This window comes from Mytilinidion resinicola (assembly GCF_010093595.1).
Source record: "Mytilinidion resinicola strain CBS 304.34 unplaced genomic scaffold BDZ99scaffold_2, whole genome shotgun sequence".
NCBI lineage: Eukaryota > Fungi > Ascomycota > Dothideomycetes > Mytilinidiales > Mytilinidiaceae > Mytilinidion > Mytilinidion resinicola.
In genome coordinates this window covers 1350725-1366018 of record NW_022985438.1, presented here as the reverse complement: position 1 = coordinate 1366018, position 15294 = coordinate 1350725, and the positions used below count along the sequence as shown (strand labels likewise).

Here is a 15294-nt window from a genome sequence, read left to right as displayed (position 1 = left end):
ACCTCAAATTGGAAACAAGAATTCCGATGAACGTGCGAAGGGCGTCACTATTATCGTAGAATACTGTACTAGAAGCTGGCGCTTGGAAATCGAGATGGTATCATGACTGTAAAGGGGGTTCTGTCTGCATCCCTAGCGGTGTCGTTTGAGAGGTGTGAGGGGTCGATTACTTTGCCGCCATATTCCGTCACGCTAGTAGTGTTAGCGTTATCGTTTTAAATGAGACCACTTGCGTCGCGTCCACGGACCAACAACACCACTCGAGCTCCCGTGCGATCTGATGGGAAGCAGTGATGAGAGTTGGCCATCAAGCTTGGCGACCCCTCGCTGGATACCAATTTGCTCGACAGCTAATGGGCAGCTCACGACTCAACAAGCATACATATCAGTCACTACTCGACCTTGCAGCTGATCTACACAGGCCTGCTAACCAAGATAATCAACACTGAAGCAGTTGTTAGCAATCTACTTCACGCTGCAAGCTACCGACGTGCGACTAGGAGGAGGTACCTTGTGGTTCCATTCGGCACCATGCTTCGTCTTAACAAGGGTAAGCTACATATCGCCCCCGCTTCCCACCGCGCACGACCTGCTTGTGTTCTGGTTGCAAGAGAGGACGAAACAAGAAGAAACCATTTTGCTCACTGATGACTTTCATAGTATCGAACTTTCCCCCTTAACTTAGCAGATCTTGATTGAGGTTTCAAAACATGCCATGCGAATAAGAATCATTCAAAGATCTAACTGGCTCAAGTATCGCGGCATTATCCTCGCCATAGCAGCTTTCTTCCTCGTGTCCTCGGTCCTCCGTGTCAGCCGTGCCAAGTCCAGCCTTCCATATGTCAAGCCGAGTCTTCCAGTCCTCAAGCCGAGCCTCCCAGTACTGCACAATGGATCCAAGTTGAAGGAGAACGTGCGAATCGCCAAAGCGTCGATGCTGTACGGGGCTCAGAACGAAATCCTGGAAGGCGCAATGCAAACCCACAGACTCCACAACACGAACTACGGCTATGAGATGCACGTCCTGAGGCAGAGTATTACCAACGGATATTGGAACAAGTTCGCCTATCTGTTCACGCTGGTGGCGAAGGAGTTGTCGAAGCCCGAAGAGGAAAGGATTGAATGGATCATGTATGTGTGAGACCCGGACCCTACAGGCCCATTTCTTACAGCCAACTCATGTCAGTTTACTGACCGGTGACCCAACCATTGCAGGTACTTTGATGCCAACAACATCTTTCTCAACCCGCTGATCCCACTCTCCATATTCCTGCCGCCGCCTGATTTCGCGGACGTTAATATGCTCGTCGCCAACCACCCCTACGGCCTCAGCAGCTCGGTCTTCTTTCTCAGGGTCTGCCCTTGGTCCCTCAAACTTCTGGTCGCAGTAATGGGATTGCCAATGTTCGACTCCGGCATTGATTCTGTCGTAGCTATGGATCTAGCTTGGGATCGCGTCTCGCTCGCCAAAGTTCTAGATCGGCCTGAATTCCGCTCAAAGGTCTTGTATCAGCCCAACATCTGGTACAATGCGGCCATGTCTATCAATGGATCCTCGATCACCAAACCCGGCCTCTTGCTCCTGCAGTTTCATATCTCTCTGGAAGGCAACCGGTGGTCGAGCATGAAGGATGTTCTGGACGAGTTGGCGACTGATGCAACGAAGTTCGCCATGGAGCTGGAAGATACAACATACCCAACAGCTATTGAAGGCTACTGGAATCGCGTCAGTATAACAAGACGTAGGCTACGAGAGGCGGAGCAGGAGGCAGAGTACATGGGCGAGAACGCATCTGCGGAGCTGAAGAACGCAATTGAGACCTTCCGGAAAGGCCTTGCTGTTGCGGTCGCAGATGAGGACGATCTGAATCAGGCGATTAGTCGCTTGAGAGAGGCTCTACGCAGCGACGGTGATGAGTGACTGGTCTCGGTACCTGTACGCTCTAGGCGTCATTTGTTGGACATGGCCTTGATGGTGCTGGGAGACGCCATGGGTCCTTACAACGGTAATTATACTCGAATCGAGGCCCTCAATGTGCTTGCCACGGCGTTTCAGGACATTTTCTCGGGTGTATGCTTCATGTGTTCTTGATCAATTCAAAGCTGTGACCGATGTCGGCGTACATGTGGCTGTCGCCGTCTGAGGATATTCAACATGTTTTTAAGATGCTGAAACGAAATGCATATGGGATCCTTTTGACCGACCTGTAAACTCGCCAGGCCATCCCAAACGATTAAGGGACACGAGCAGATTTCTTCGCGTTGCGGGAAATATGCCTACAATTCTCCCCTACCACGGGCAGTCCCTCAACATACAGATAAAATCTCGAGCGAGGGGTCGCACATCCAGTGTATGCACACTTGCTTGTCACTGTCTGAGGTGCTTCGGCACAGGGATCAGAAATCTGGATAGGAAGTGAAGCTCCCAAGGACGCAAATGAGAAAGGTGGCAGAGTCAGACCATCGTGCTGCTTTGAAAGAAGCTTAGCGGGTGGAGGGAGCTTGACTTGGAGAATCGAACATACTCCGTTTCCCTTCAAAATACTTTCAAGTGACCTGACTGTCGGGCTCGACTTGTAGGTAGGTAGACCCCTCGCCAAAAAAAAAAAGGTCACAGGAAAGCAAACACTTCAACACTCCGAGGCCTCGAACTCCTTACTCGTTTGAACCCTAGCCCGTTAATACAAATCAGCCATCTCACTTCAGCACGTGGCGATAGTGGCGAGGCCGCGCTCGAAGCTATTGTCCGGAATGCTTCAATCTAATATTAGAGTCCAGTGCTGTAGACCTCGACCGGAGCCATATCCTGTCCGTCAAGGACATCCAAACCGTACCTAAGGATACCAGACGCCCCAGTTTAACCTCGACTGATCCTCGAACGCTGTTTGACACCCCAAACCCAGATGACACAGCCACCATCCCGCAACCCCAGAATCCCAAAAACCCCAAACTCCAAGCCCGAACAGAGGCTCAAAAAGAACTGCCTAATCTCCAGTATCCATCTCTTCCCCTTCCTCCTCGCCCTCAGCCGCCTTCTCGCCCCCATTTCTACTCATTCCCTTCACCAAGCCCTCCAATGCCCGCACTTCCTCCCCAGCAACCCGCCTCCCCTCAACCGCACCCCCATTCTTCACATCTACGCCTCTCCGCTCCAGCACTCTCCGCGTCTGGCTCTCCACGTACTCCTTCCGCTCTCTCGCCGCCTCCGCCGCTTCAGTCGTCTCCCGACCCGACGGCAGTGACGCGGTCGCGAGATAGGGTTTCAGCCCCTCCAGCTGCGCCCTTAGTGCAGGCAGCTGCGCGAGGGTGAAGGTGGTATGTGTCGTTAGCGGGCCAGCGGCTGATTCAGGGCCCGATGTAGCTCGGGAAACAGAGGCTTGGGGGAGGGGTTGGATGCCCAGGTTCTGCGCGGCAGGTGTGTGTGTTAGGAAGGCGAAGGCACCGTCGCCGTTGCTGGTTGCGGCTGTTTTCTCGTTCTGGCTGGGAGAGGAGTGCTCGGTCTTGGGCGGTGGAGGCGGGGGCGAGAGGAAGCTGCGGAGGCGGGCGAGGGTGGCTTCGTTGCGGGTTTTCTCCGCGAGGAGGGCGGCGTGGAGTTTTTGTGTTTCTGAGAGTTTGCGGCGGAGGTGTTGGAGGGATTCGGGGGTGGGTGTTGTGGCGTTTGGGGCGGGTATGGTGAGGTTCTGTGATATGTTAGTCCTGATTCATGATCAAAGTCCTGCCTGGCTTCCAATTCTCAACTCTCCGAGAGTCCAACGAAAAATCCTAGGGCCATGATATCCCCAGAGACTCATTGTATCCAACTAACCTCATAATGCCCCAACCTAACCCACGGCACCACATCCTCCGGGACGGTCAAAACATTCCTAAGCGTATAGATCTCAAACTTGTCGAAATTCTTGTCAATTGTGTTTTCCAGCAGTGTCTCTAGCTGGTGTATGCCCTCGTCAATCTCTAGCTTCGCCTCTGGAAACACCTGCTTGCCCTCTCCATCTGTCTCTGGAACACGGCCCTCTTCCTTCGCGCGCGACTCGAAGCCAAGCTGCGTCGGATCTGCTGCTAGCAGGGAGGCCTCGATCGCATCAGTCGCGTGGTAGGCGCGCTCATTGACGGCATTGATGATGTCGTCTACGAGGGTCTGCGAGGGGCTTCGTCAGTGTCTGTCCCGTGGGCATGGAGGTGGGGTGGGATGAAGGGTGACGCGTACGAGGGGCGTGAATTTGAAGTGTTCGGTCAGCAGAAGATTCTGCACTTGTTTCGGGGTTGCCATATTGGAAGTGCGCGTGTGTTCTGAGGCGCGTCAAGCATTCCGGCGCAAATCGAAGCAGGCGTGATGGTGAGGGTTGTTTACATGTCTTGGCGCGACTGCTCGGCTAGAAATTCACTATCAGCCTTACGGCCTGGCACGTGCCTGGGCTCTGCAACGCAGGGTTGCTGTGGGGTAGCCCTGGGGTTGTGATAGTGGCGCACTGGGGCGCTTACGAGTTCACATAATCATCATATCGAATCACGGGCGGGAAGTAATTGTTGGGCTTGTCATCTTGAGAACGTGTCCCAGATCAATCATTGAGTAGCTGCTCGTCCTATCCAGGGCTTCCCATCCTGCAGTATGCTCCCAATGAGTCTCCTTACTGCCCGAACACCAGACACCTTTGACTTCGTCTCCACGTCTACGCACCAGAAGATAGGAATGGGAGAATAGCAGACCGCGGGGCCCAGCTCCATGTAGACGCAGTAGACAGAACGCATGGAATTTTGTCTTTGTCCGCAAATAACATCAACTTGCCTTGCCCTCAGAGACCACAGGTGGCCGATAGACATGTGGCAGCAGAGACATGATTAGTGGCGCCAAAGTGTTACCCAGGTCAACATCCACCTCCGCAAAGTAAAAGAGAATCGTCACTTTGACGCCAAAATCCAGTGGAAACAGTCCGTCGCCCTGCCATGCATCGTATTGACTAGTCGTAAATGCAGAAGATGAGACATGTCCCAAGGCAGCAACAACATGCCCGGGGTAAGTGGATGATCGTTCGACACCGTTGTCGACACTGTCATAATATCGTAGCCCTCCATTAGTACCGGGCCTCTGCTTGGGCTCGCTGGCGCTGCTGCTTCTTCTCGCGCTCAAGACGGATCTTGTGGGCCTCGGTTCCATCATCCATCAGCGTCTCCTTGAACCAGTCGTGCTGGAGAGCTTGCTTTGCAGTTATCCGCTTCTTGGGATCGTACACGAAAATCTTTCTCAGCAGATCAAGGAATTTCCGGTTGAACTCGTTGACGGGCGGGATAGTGTCCTGCAGGAGGCGTAAGTCAAGGACTGGTTTGCTAGTGGTACTAATTACCTGTAGCCTCTTCATCGCCTTGACGTATTTCTTCGACGCCTTTGGTGTCTCGCTGTTTGGGTAGTCAAGCTTCTGGTTCTTGAAGTATCTGTGGTCATGTTAGTCCAGGTTCAATCAGATTATTAGTATATGCCTTACGCAGTAGCGGAATTTGAGCTCCGAGATGAGCCCTTCCCATCCTTCATCACAGCTCGTATTATCTCCCTATCCAATTTGCCTCCACAGACGGCTTCCATCATAGCCAAGTGCTCCAGATTGTCATGAGTCTGAAACAGCGCATCTCCGGTGAAGAACTCGACGAGAATGCAACCGATGCTCCAGATATCGCACGGGAAACTCCACCCAAGGTTGAGGATGATTTCGGGCGCACGGTAGTGGCGGGTAGAGACAACCGATGAATGATATTCATCGTTGAAAGTAGCGGACCCGAAGTCGATTAACCGTATCTCAGGGTCAAGCAGGACTTTGCGATGCCTAGCCGAGCGGCTGTTTGTGGTTGACGATGACGGAACAGTCCGGTTGTATGTGAAAGTTTGGTAACCGTTGTTCACCAATAGGATGTTCTCAGGCTTCAGATCGGTGTGGATGAGATTCAGGTCGTGCAGAACTATGTGTTTGTTAGTTTGCATGCGACAGAACTTGATGTATAGAGGTTACTTACAAGCTACGCTAGTGAGTAGCTGTTTGGCGAATTTCTGAATGTGAGTGCTGGGGAATGGCACAAACGCATTGGACTTGAGGAAGTCAAAGACGCTCTGGCCGTAGAGGTCGGTGACGATGCAGATGTGGTTTCGGAAGTCGAAGCAGTCCCTCAGATGAATGCACCGGTTCTGGTTGTGCTTGTCGTTTGACGAAAGGGTAGAGAGAACCCTAAGCTCGATACGGGACGCATCACGGTACTTCGGAACAGAGCGGATAACCTTGATGGCACATCGGGTTCCTTTTCGCCTGTCGAAAGCTTCCACGACTTTACCGAAAGTGCCTTGGCCAAGCAGTTTGACGATTTGGTCTACATGAGAATGTCAGCAATGTTCAACACAAGTCTCCTCTGCATGTGGAATTTGAAACTTACATCGCTCTGTCAAATCCGCTTCTGGAACGACAATGTAATGACCGTCCTCATCATCAACTTTCTGGTCCTTCATGTATGACTTCTGTGAGGCTTGTGAGTGTGCGTTTCGGGTTTTCCGTGGCAGAGTGACACTTACGTCAGGCACAACCTGGACGAAGACCTCCTTGGCCTTGATGGGCGGATTTGGCGGAGGCACGTAGAGGCTGAATGGATCTCCATGCGGATCAATCTCCCTTCTCTTGGCTTCCCTGGCCTCCTTAGCCTCAGCCTGTGTTGCTTGCCTAGTTGTCCGTTTCCTCTTCTGTCCAACGACGCCATTTTCCAGAGGCGGGATATATGTGCCATTGCTTGCTGTGGAGCCAAGAGACGTCGCGGCAGTCGTGTTGATTGCAGATGTGGTCCGATCGGTGGAGATGGTGTTATTAGATGGTGATTCGTCGTAGTATGGAGTCTGGGTGGTCGAATACGACGTTTGCTGGTTGTAGACCGGATCGTAGGCTGTCGAAGCGGTTGTCTTCCGTTTCTTGTCCGTATGCCTCGTGGCACCGTTGGCGATGGGTCGGCCTGCCTGTGGCTGGCGTTGCGGGCGAGAAGCAGGCTCGTCGTCGTCATCGTCAATCACGATAATCTCCTTCGGGACGCCGTTTTTGTAGAAATCGTTCCAGTTGGGGTTCCGCTTCGAGCCTCGCGAGTCCTGCCTGGCACCGGCGTGGCCGCTGGTGAGAGCCATCTCGGCGGCTGCAGGCTGTCTCGGGTGCCCGGTCGCGGTTCGTCGTATGTCAGAGTTTGACGTGCCGCTAGAATATCCGTTATACAGCGAGTTCCCTAGCCGCGACGAGCCATTCGAAGCCTGGCCATTGACTCCGGGAGGCTGATATGCTTGGTGATGAGAGTAGTACTGGTGGTGAGGAGGCAGAGTGGCAGTCGCGGTGGAGGGAGTCGACATGGCTGGTGTGTGGCCTGGAGGCGTGCTGCCAACGTCCTACGCCACGGGCAGTGAGACGTCAGAACGCAGAAGTCGCGGGAGAGGGCCGCAACTGGTGCGGGTGCAGAATTGAAGGCCGTGGTGATCGCTCTGAGCGGGTTCGGGCACCTCACTTGGCCGTCGAGGCGTGCTTTGAGGCGTGCAGAAGCGGCGTAGGCCCGTTATCGCAGCCAGCCGACCGAGGGCGAAGAAAGTGGAGAAAGGTCGTCTTGCCGGCCAGGTCAGCTCGCAGACCAGACACGACGGACGTGGGGAGCACTCGAAGGCGATGGGCGGGCGGGCTGTTGCATGCCAGAGGAGCCGGGTGGTGCTGGGTGCAGAGGCTCTGGCACTGCGGAGTTGAGAGTGAGCAGACCTAGAGTCGTGAGCTTAGCGCGACTCCATCGGCACCGCTTGTCCAGGTCGTCATCTATCACTGCGACTGGCCCGTCACCCGCCGTAGCAACCGCTGGGCCCGGGCCTCAAGAGAGAGCCGGCACACTGCGCAATTCACCTCCCGCCGCGCTCGCTGTCCACGCCGCCTGGTGGCCACATTCACTCTGCCTGCCCGTCTGGCCTCTGCGCTGCGCTGCGGCACCACAGGCGAGCCCGTCACACTGGGCGGCGTGCAGCGACCGCTATGGGCTCGAGCCAGGCTTGTCACCTGCCTGCTGGGTTGGGGTGGCAGCAGCAGCAGCAATCCTGCCGAAGGACACGCCGCGCAGGCTGCGCAGCCCATGAATATTCAGCGTGCGGAGACCCCCAGGGCGCCCATAATATGGCGTCGCCAGTCGCTATCCCACGCGCTGACCAGCCCGTCCCCACTCCCCTCAACGCAGTTGCTCGTCCCGAAGCCCATTAATAATTGCGCAGCACACCCGCCGCTCCGGATCCTCCAGTATGTATATGTATGATGGTAGGATGGTAGTCAGCCGGCTACCTAGAGGGATCCTGCTCAGACGAGGCCGGCCTCAATGCTGCCTTCGCCACCGCAGGGCCACGGTTGACTTCACGCCGATGTCACAGGTCCGCAGGTGAAACCTCACAGGATTGCTCCAGGAGGCCGCAATCCCATGCGGCCATCTATCTCATGTCTCCGCGAGCGTTTCTCCCTTCTCTGCAGCAGACTGAGTATCTCATCTCGGCTCCTTGAAACAATTGGCAGTCACGCGTCGAGGCATCACGTGATGGTTTTGATATCGAACGTCCACGGGTCGTGCGATGCCGCTGGGCTTCTGTCATAAGAATGCTCTTCCGGCCCGGCTGCGGATGGGCTGTCAGCGCCATTGCAAGTCCGCCCGTGGTATCACGCAACTCAATCCGGCCTTGTGTGCAGCGGGAAAGGCGCCAGACATCCCAAATGGAAAGTGTCGCCGGTCCCTTGGCAGCTTTAGACGAATCATGTCTCGGCCACCTCAGCCTGCATGGCGAGTCGACCTGGAAAGGCCACGCAGACTGGAGCAGACCTCATGCTCAAGAGGACTCTGCATTTCTTACTGACAAATCCGTGCTGAGGCTGTAATCAAATACTAAGTATGAAGGTCTGTAGTCGCTGACATCTGACATGGCGACTGGTTTGAATTCTATTACATATGGCGCAGCGAGATAATCAAGACCGTATGGTCTGTGCTCTGCGTGATGCCCTATGTAAAGAGAATTGCAAATCGCCTTTTCCCGGTCGAAATCGTGCACTTTATGAGATTTGCGTTGCTTCTGTGCGAAAGAGAAAGTTGTTCCCGTATCCATCTTCAGGGCCCTATTATCATGGCACAATTTATACCTATGTAGATTCAAATTGGATGAGCTTAATGGTAGCTTCGTTGAGCGAAGAAGTCCTCAATGGCCGCCGTTGTTCTATCGACGATTAGAGTGATGTCCGCCTCGGTGGTGTTGTACGCCGGGGCCAGCATGATATGGTCTCCAGATTTCCCGTCCACTGTGCCAGTGCCAGGGTATAGAGAAATGCTATGCTTTGGTTCGAGCCCTAGAGATCGCTTGTCAGCAGTAGCGTGTCAAAGATGAAATCAGAAAATACCTTTCTCGTGTAGTGCCATAGCGATGCCATCCTTGGGGTCGAACGGTTCTTTCGTAGCCTTATCACGAACAAGTTCGATCTAAACCGACTTGTGTAAGCTTACGGGTGCACAATCGTTTTGCGATGCCAACTTACGCCCCAGAACAACCCTCGTCCACGAATATCACCAACGTTCGGGTGCGACGAAAGCCGCTCTTTCAATTGCTTCTCGAGCACTTCGCCCATCCGTCTAGCGTTCTCCACTAGACCCTCCTCGCGGACGATTCGCTGAACTTCCAGCGCGGCTGCACAGGCGACTGGATGTCCTTGGTAGGTATGTCCGTGAGAGAAAGCACCCGTGCCTTTGTCGAGGACATGGATAACCCGGTGGCCGATCAGCAAACCTGCTACGGCAGCGTAGCCTCCTCCGAGGCCTTTGCCAATCGTTTCTATGTCCGGAACAACTCCTTCCTGCTCCCAGGCATGGAGCGTGCCGGAACGACCCATACCGCTCATCACCTCATCGAAGACTAAGAGCGCACCGTACTTATCGCAGACCGCCTTCATAGCTTGAAAGTAGCCCGGTACGGCAGGGACGCACCCAAGAGCCTTTGCATCGTTAGCAATCTCAGCCTTATAGGGCAATTGATTGATTGATAAGATTATGCAACAACTACATGCCATAGGAAGAACTGGAAGTATACTCCACCAGCATGTCTCGGTTGCATTCGTGATCATTCATATGTGTTCAGACAGGTTGGAAGAGATAATGGCGAACTTACGGCTCCAACGACAGGCTCAGCAACGAAGGCGCATACTGTCTGTGGACCCAGCCGAACGAATTCATCATCCAATTCTTGCGCTAGTCTGGCGACGTATTCTTTGGTGCTTTCTCCTTCTTTCATACCGCGATAAGCGTTACAAGCTGACACCCTACTGACATTTCCAAGGAGCATTGGCTCAAACAACGCCCTTCTACCTACGTGACCGCTCATGGAGAGACCTCCCAGTGTGGTTCCGTGGTAGGACTCTTTCCTAGCAATGAAGTTGACTCGTTCAGGCTGAGCTGGCGCACACTCCAGGAAGTATTGTCGGGCAAGCTTCATCGTAGCTTCCATTGCCTCGGAACCTATTCAGACGTTAAAAAAAATACGCAGTGATAGCCATAGACCTTTTCGTCACAAGAGTACTTACCTGAGCACACAATGTATGCCCGCGCCATCTGACCGTTGGTGCCATCGACCAGCTCTTTGGCCAAAGCCTCGCCAGCTGATGATCCAAAGAACAGCGAAGCACAATACGCGACTTGGTCCAACTGACGGTTGATAGCTTCCTTGACCCTCTGGTTTCCATGGCCTAGACAAGACACAGCTGCGCCACCTGTGGCATCCAGTATTTTCTGACCGCTGTTGAGCTCGACGTAGTTGCCCTTGGCTGCAACCACTGTGCTGGGTTCATAATGGATGTGACGGTGCAGTAGTACACTCTTCGTCTTTACGTTCTTGTGGCCGGTCGTTTCTGGCTCTACTACGACAGCACGTTTGTTGACAACCGCAGACGGAGACATTGTAGTAGAAATAGGTGCAATGAGGGATCGTGTGTAACTGAGTTATAGGATGGGCAAAGTTTGAGGACTATTACTGCAAATCTATCAGCTTAGTCGTTTGGTCTTCGGAAGTGTTCACTCACAGCGCGGGATGGTCGACTATCTATACACGTCAACTCTCTGCAACCTTCACATCGGCACCACTAGCTCTCGGTCTTTTGAGTCATTTAGGACCTAATGCCACCGGCTCAACCCCTCATAGCCTCGGGACTGTCGCGGCAGCCGTCAGAAAGTGGAGGCCCGACGGCGTAGGTGACCCGAAAGATAGTAGTCCGGCATGCCGAAGGCTGACTATATGTTCGGTCCGATGCCGACGTAGCCGTAGTCCCGCTTATGACCTGGTCCTTTCGCTTGTACCTGCTCGGTGGGAGTGAAGAAAACCCATAATTCGATGCTGGGTGGTGAGGCGTCGACGGTGTTGGCAGTGCTCCAGGAGGCTAGTCGAATCGAACGCGTTTAAGGCTACTCAGCTGAGAACCATCGATGCAGCTACTAGAATGAGACAATCCTGCATCTACATCAGTAAGTTTGCGGTTCCTTTTCCTTGGTGTCGCGCTCAGTAGCAACGTGAAACGTGTCCCATCGCAGTGCGCTGCAGCCCGGGAGTTCCCCCCCTAAACGGTAAGAGGGAGCATCCTTTCTGTGCAATTGAGCTGTGGCCTATATGCCTATAGAATTGAGGCCCCGATTGCTGGAGGAGTGTTGGGAAGCATTTGGATCTCAAGAGTGGAGGTGGTAAGCCACTGAAAGTTGTGCTGGGGAAGAACGGCAACGGGACCATTCAACTCGCTAACATTGAGACGGTCCGATTCCGCGGGATCTACTGGATACCAAGGAGATACCAATCAACTAATTAATCATTCCGTAGTCGCCTTGCTACGTCATGAACTACCATTGTTCAGTGTTTGTTGCGAATGAGCCATGGCCCTGGTAGACGGGCGATGCGACTGACATGAGGCAAACACCATCGAAAACCAAGTGATTCCTGAAATAGATCTGACTCTACCCATGCTGGGCTTGTCTGAACAGCGAAATTTAGTCCGCCACCCCCTTTAGCCAATAGAGGCTGGACAGAGAGACGAGTCTGCGTTCTAAGCACGCCGACACTCTAAGAAGTCTGGCTGACACGCGAACGCCTTCGAACAGGGTCCGCAGTTTCCGTTGGGTAGCTTGACAGCAACGTCGCCGGCTTTGCCGACACGGTTTCAGAAGCCGGCCGCAGTGCATTGGTATCCAATATGTTCGATCCGCACTGGCTGTTCCAGCTATCTGGACCCTGAAGTGCGAGGCAGTGGCGCCAATACGAACTGAGATGTGAACATGGTCGCAGCAATCGTGGCGACCAGCTCATAGTGTCGGTATGACAGAAGAGCGGATCGGAGAACGCCAGTGATTAGGTTATGGATTGAGACGATGCCCCCACAAGGCTTAGGCCAATGTAGCAACGGGAAAGCCACGATCAAGTAAGAGAAGGCCGCTTAACCCATTCTCTTCAATTACCCGAACATAGAGCATCACCATTTTGGCCCCTAAAGAAAGAGGGCTAAGCTAAGCTAGAGGAGATTGGCACCCATGGATAAATAACCTTGATGTGTGGAGTGATAGAGATGCTCCAAGTTAAACACGAATCTTTTGTGATTATCATCGCATGCTTCTCTGTATAAGGTACTGGTCAAGACCGCGAGATCTCCTGAAATTGGACATTATGGGAAGCGACTAGATAGGGCGGCGTGGCCTTGTGCTCTTCGTACGTCGCAGGAAGCGTAGAACGTGACGTCCAGAACAGAAATCGAGCCACCATTGCATGCAACCGAGAAAGTCAGTTACACTACGTACGGATATGTTGATAGATCGTCGCTTAACGGTCACAAGCATGTGACGGCGAGCAGTCTGGACTTTACAAGTCATTCAGACTGGCGTCTTGTGGGACGCGAGCCCAAAGTGGCGAAAATGCCTGCAGCTGATGTCAGCGAATGCTTGTACGAAATGGCTTCAGACTCATTGATAGAAGGCTAGAGCAGAACATGATGATGGCCCCGGACAAGTCTCCGAAGTACTATTCATTAAGAAGCTCTTCTGGGAAAGGCTCGCAGCATGTGCTTCGCCGGAAAAAATACGCCGAGTCTCCGTGCACTAGCTCGCAATCGGACTAGCGTCTTTCCGAACCTCAACACTAAGAGGACCATCGCTGGACTAATCTCCAGCAAAAGCATTGCTTCGTCCTCTTCCCGGTAGGATACTTCGCCGAACTACTTCCCACCATGTCGCGAAACGCACGGATAGAAGAGATCAGCGACAGCGACAGCGATCCGGCTGAGATGGACATTGCAGACTTCGATCCCGCCAACATTATGCAGATGGTCAATCCGCAATATCAAGAGACGGGCCTACAGTCGCAGTTGCGGCCAGCGGACCCCTCGAAGCCTCACCAACCTCAAGCGCCAATATCACCCATGCAACGTATGCCACCAAGACCATCCCAGGCGCAGGAGTCTCAACAGTCCAAGCAACAGGCTGCGGATCGCGAGAAGTCAAAGCATTGGCAATGCCTCTACCCAATCTACTTCGATGCCAGTCGCACACGAGGGCAAGGTCGCCGCATCGGAAAAGAGCAGGCTGTTCCTAATCCGTTGGCCCGTGAGATTGCAGAAGCTACGGCATCACTAGGACTCAATGTCGTATTTGAGCCTGAAAAGACGCATCCCAAGGACTGGAGCAATCCCGGCCGAGTACGAGTCCTAGTGAAAGAGAAGGGGAAATCAGTGGGAGGAATCGTCGCGAATAGTGGGTGGTCCTTCATTTCCTACAGACTATATGTTTCAGGTGGTGCTCTTCTCGGGCTCATGTCCTCATAGAATGACGTTCATCACCTGTTTGGGTTTGAACTTAAACTTGCTGACCCTATCTTGCTGTATAGAACACCATCTCTACACGCTTGTCTCAAAGTATCTTCAAGATCACCCCACTACCGAATCGTCACCACTCAAACTGCGCATTGCTGGATTACCTCCTCCAAAAGAGCCACTCCAACCTGCGATCCCACGCGGCTGGAAAATGAACACCATCTTGCCGCTACATTCACCAGCTCTCACTGGAGGAGGCGTCAGTGAGAATTTCCTTCAAGAGATGATGGCAGAGATGCAGGGAGGCGACGCTGCAGCTGCGATAGGCGCAGCCGGCGGAAGTGATACTGGCAAGAAAAAGAAAGACAAGAAGAAGATAAAAGGATGAGTCACAATTAACTCTTCATGTATGATGATACCACGGGGGAATTACATAGGGTACGGTGGCTGCATTTGCATGGCGAGGCGTTTGGGTTGCAGGAACGTGTGGCCAAGATTAAAGATCAATTACAGCTGAACAAGGCCCCGGTGGTCATGATTTTCAATGTCAAAAACATGGAATGTTCAAGTTGCTTTCATTAATGTCTAGGTCACCTTCCCCTCAACTTTCAGAGTTCCACATCCTATCATCACCTGTCCATACCTGAAGAGCCCTACTAAAAGCGCGACCGCAAAAGCTGCCACCGCATCCTCCCCATCTACGTCGTGGCTTTCATAACTGCTGCTAGGTGGTTGATTCTTTAAAGTCTTGTAACAGCACTGGATTTTCCTTGCCTAAGGCTACCCCAACATGATCTTCCTAATTCTATTACCGTAGACCCCAGTCATGATCATTAGTCCTAGGCTCCAGGGACTAAACTGCATTTTCCTCACGTCGAAGTCGTGTCTGCTAAGACCGCTTCAACGCAGTAAATTCGGAAGAAACTTAACTAAACAGAGCTCAACTCCTACTAAACAACTTCAGCCATGTTTCCATACTTTCATATTGCCAACCCGATTTCGAAACTGTTGTTCCCTAGTTACAACCGACTCTGCCGCGTACCCTCCGAGTCCATCAAATCAGGACTCACGCGGTTGGTTTGGTAAAAACTTACGACCGAAACGATGACGCGCTCTCGCTGAAGCACCCCAGCTATTGTTGTGGAGCGTAACTATCTCGATCTGATTTAGATGCTCTGACGGTCCAGTAAAAGAGACTACGCAGGGCGTACGCCACGTGCCCTCTGTGTCTGCTATTTTCTTTTCTACCTGGTTAATTATTGTAATATCTTGTAACATTTTGAAGTGAGTCTTGCCCGAGAGACCCCAACATGCTTTGCTAAATCCTATTGCCGTCGAGCTGATTTAGGCTCTCATCTCCGCGGGAAGGAGTTACAATGAGTGGACGCAGCGTATGCTCCGCTTCTATGAAACAAATCACACGCGGTTGATTAGGTAAGACCTTGGAACAACATGA

General features: G+C 52.9%; 5 protein-coding genes across 5 annotated transcripts; 2 read left to right on the top strand and 3 right to left on the bottom strand.

Moving 5' to 3' along the window:
• Window positions 1-715: 715 nt before the first annotated feature.
• On the top strand, window positions 716-2240 carry BDZ99DRAFT_565945 (uncharacterized protein; the record flags this gene model as incomplete). Its single annotated transcript, XM_033727526.1, has 2 exons — window positions 716-1131; window positions 1216-2240. The coding sequence occupies 2 exons, from the start codon at window positions 716-718 to the stop codon at window positions 1919-1921; spliced, it is 1122 nt and encodes a 373-aa protein (XP_033583037.1). The 3' UTR covers window positions 1922-2240.
• Window positions 2241-2591: 351 nt separating this feature from the next.
• BDZ99DRAFT_457986 (Mis12-domain-containing protein) lies at window positions 2592-4334 on the bottom strand. Its single transcript, XM_033718814.1, has 3 exons — window positions 4205-4334; window positions 3806-4135; window positions 2592-3680 (listed from the first exon to the last, which is right to left on the bottom strand). The coding sequence occupies exons 1-3, from the start codon at window positions 4265-4267 to the stop codon at window positions 2985-2987; spliced, it is 1089 nt and encodes a 362-aa protein (XP_033583036.1). The 5' UTR covers window positions 4268-4334; the 3' UTR covers window positions 2592-2984.
• A 609-nt stretch (window positions 4335-4943) lies between these two features.
• Window positions 4944-7487, bottom strand: BDZ99DRAFT_128080 (kinase-like protein). Its single transcript, XM_033712595.1, has 5 exons — window positions 6548-7487; window positions 6412-6493; window positions 6001-6348; window positions 5478-5946; window positions 4944-5427 (listed from the first exon to the last, which is right to left on the bottom strand). The coding sequence occupies exons 1-5, from the start codon at window positions 7355-7357 to the stop codon at window positions 5070-5072; spliced, it is 2067 nt and encodes a 688-aa protein (XP_033583035.1). The 5' UTR covers window positions 7358-7487; the 3' UTR covers window positions 4944-5069.
• Window positions 7488-9027: 1540 nt separating this feature from the next.
• Window positions 9028-11278, bottom strand: BDZ99DRAFT_128045 (aminotransferase). The gene is made up of 6 exons (XM_033712594.1): window positions 11079-11278; window positions 10584-11029; window positions 10172-10518; window positions 9546-9998; window positions 9411-9489; window positions 9028-9359 (listed from the first exon to the last, which is right to left on the bottom strand). Exons 2-6 carry the CDS (start codon window positions 10954-10956, stop codon window positions 9181-9183), a joined length of 1431 nt encoding a protein of 476 aa, XP_033583034.1. The 5' UTR covers window positions 10957-11029; window positions 11079-11278; the 3' UTR covers window positions 9028-9180.
• Window positions 11279-13206: 1928 nt separating this feature from the next.
• BDZ99DRAFT_457983 (signal recognition particle, SRP19 subunit) lies at window positions 13207-14506 on the top strand. Its single transcript, XM_033718813.1, has 2 exons — window positions 13207-13779; window positions 13913-14506. The coding sequence occupies exons 1-2, from the start codon at window positions 13257-13259 to the stop codon at window positions 14224-14226; spliced, it is 837 nt and encodes a 278-aa protein (XP_033583033.1). The 5' UTR covers window positions 13207-13256; the 3' UTR covers window positions 14227-14506.
• Window positions 14507-15294: the final 788 nt, after the last annotated feature.

Bases quoted from the DNA above. Each gene is read 5' to 3' on its own strand.
- BDZ99DRAFT_128045 (XM_033712594.1), bottom strand. From the start codon at position 10,956: ATGTCTCCGTCTGCGGTTGTCAACAAACGTGCTGTCGTAGTAGAGCCA. The intron at 10,519-10,583 runs GTAAGTACTCTT...ACGTCTGAATAG, and splicing joins GGCATACATTGTGTGCTCAG to GTTCCGAGGCAATGGAAGCT. The intron at 9,999-10,171 runs GTAAGTTCGCCA...AACGATGCAAAG, and splicing joins CTGAGCCTGTCGTTGGAGCC to GCTCTTGGGTGCGTCCCTGC.
- BDZ99DRAFT_457986 (XM_033718814.1), bottom strand. From the start codon at position 4,267: ATGGCAACCCCGAAACAAGTGCAGAATCTTCTGCTGACCGAACACTTC. The intron at 4,136-4,204 runs GTACGCGTCACC...AGCCCCTCGCAG, and splicing joins ACTTCAAATTCACGCCCCTC to ACCCTCGTAGACGACATCAT. The intron at 3,681-3,805 runs GTTAGTTGGATA...AACATATCACAG, and splicing joins TTAGGTTGGGGCATTATGAG to AACCTCACCATACCCGCCCC.
- BDZ99DRAFT_457983 (XM_033718813.1), top strand. From the start codon at position 13,257: ATGTCGCGAAACGCACGGATAGAAGAGATCAGCGACAGCGACAGCGAT. The intron at 13,780-13,912 runs GTGGGTGGTCCT...CTTGCTGTATAG, and splicing joins GGGAGGAATCGTCGCGAATA to AACACCATCTCTACACGCTT.
- BDZ99DRAFT_128080 (XM_033712595.1), bottom strand. From the start codon at position 7,357: ATGTCGACTCCCTCCACCGCGACTGCCACTCTGCCTCCTCACCACCAG. The intron at 6,494-6,547 runs GTAAGTGTCACT...CAAGCCTCACAG, and splicing joins TCGTCCAGGTTGTGCCTGAC to AAGTCATACATGAAGGACCA. The intron at 5,428-5,477 runs GTAAGGCATATA...ACATGACCACAG, and splicing joins AGCTCAAATTCCGCTACTGC to ATACTTCAAGAACCAGAAGC.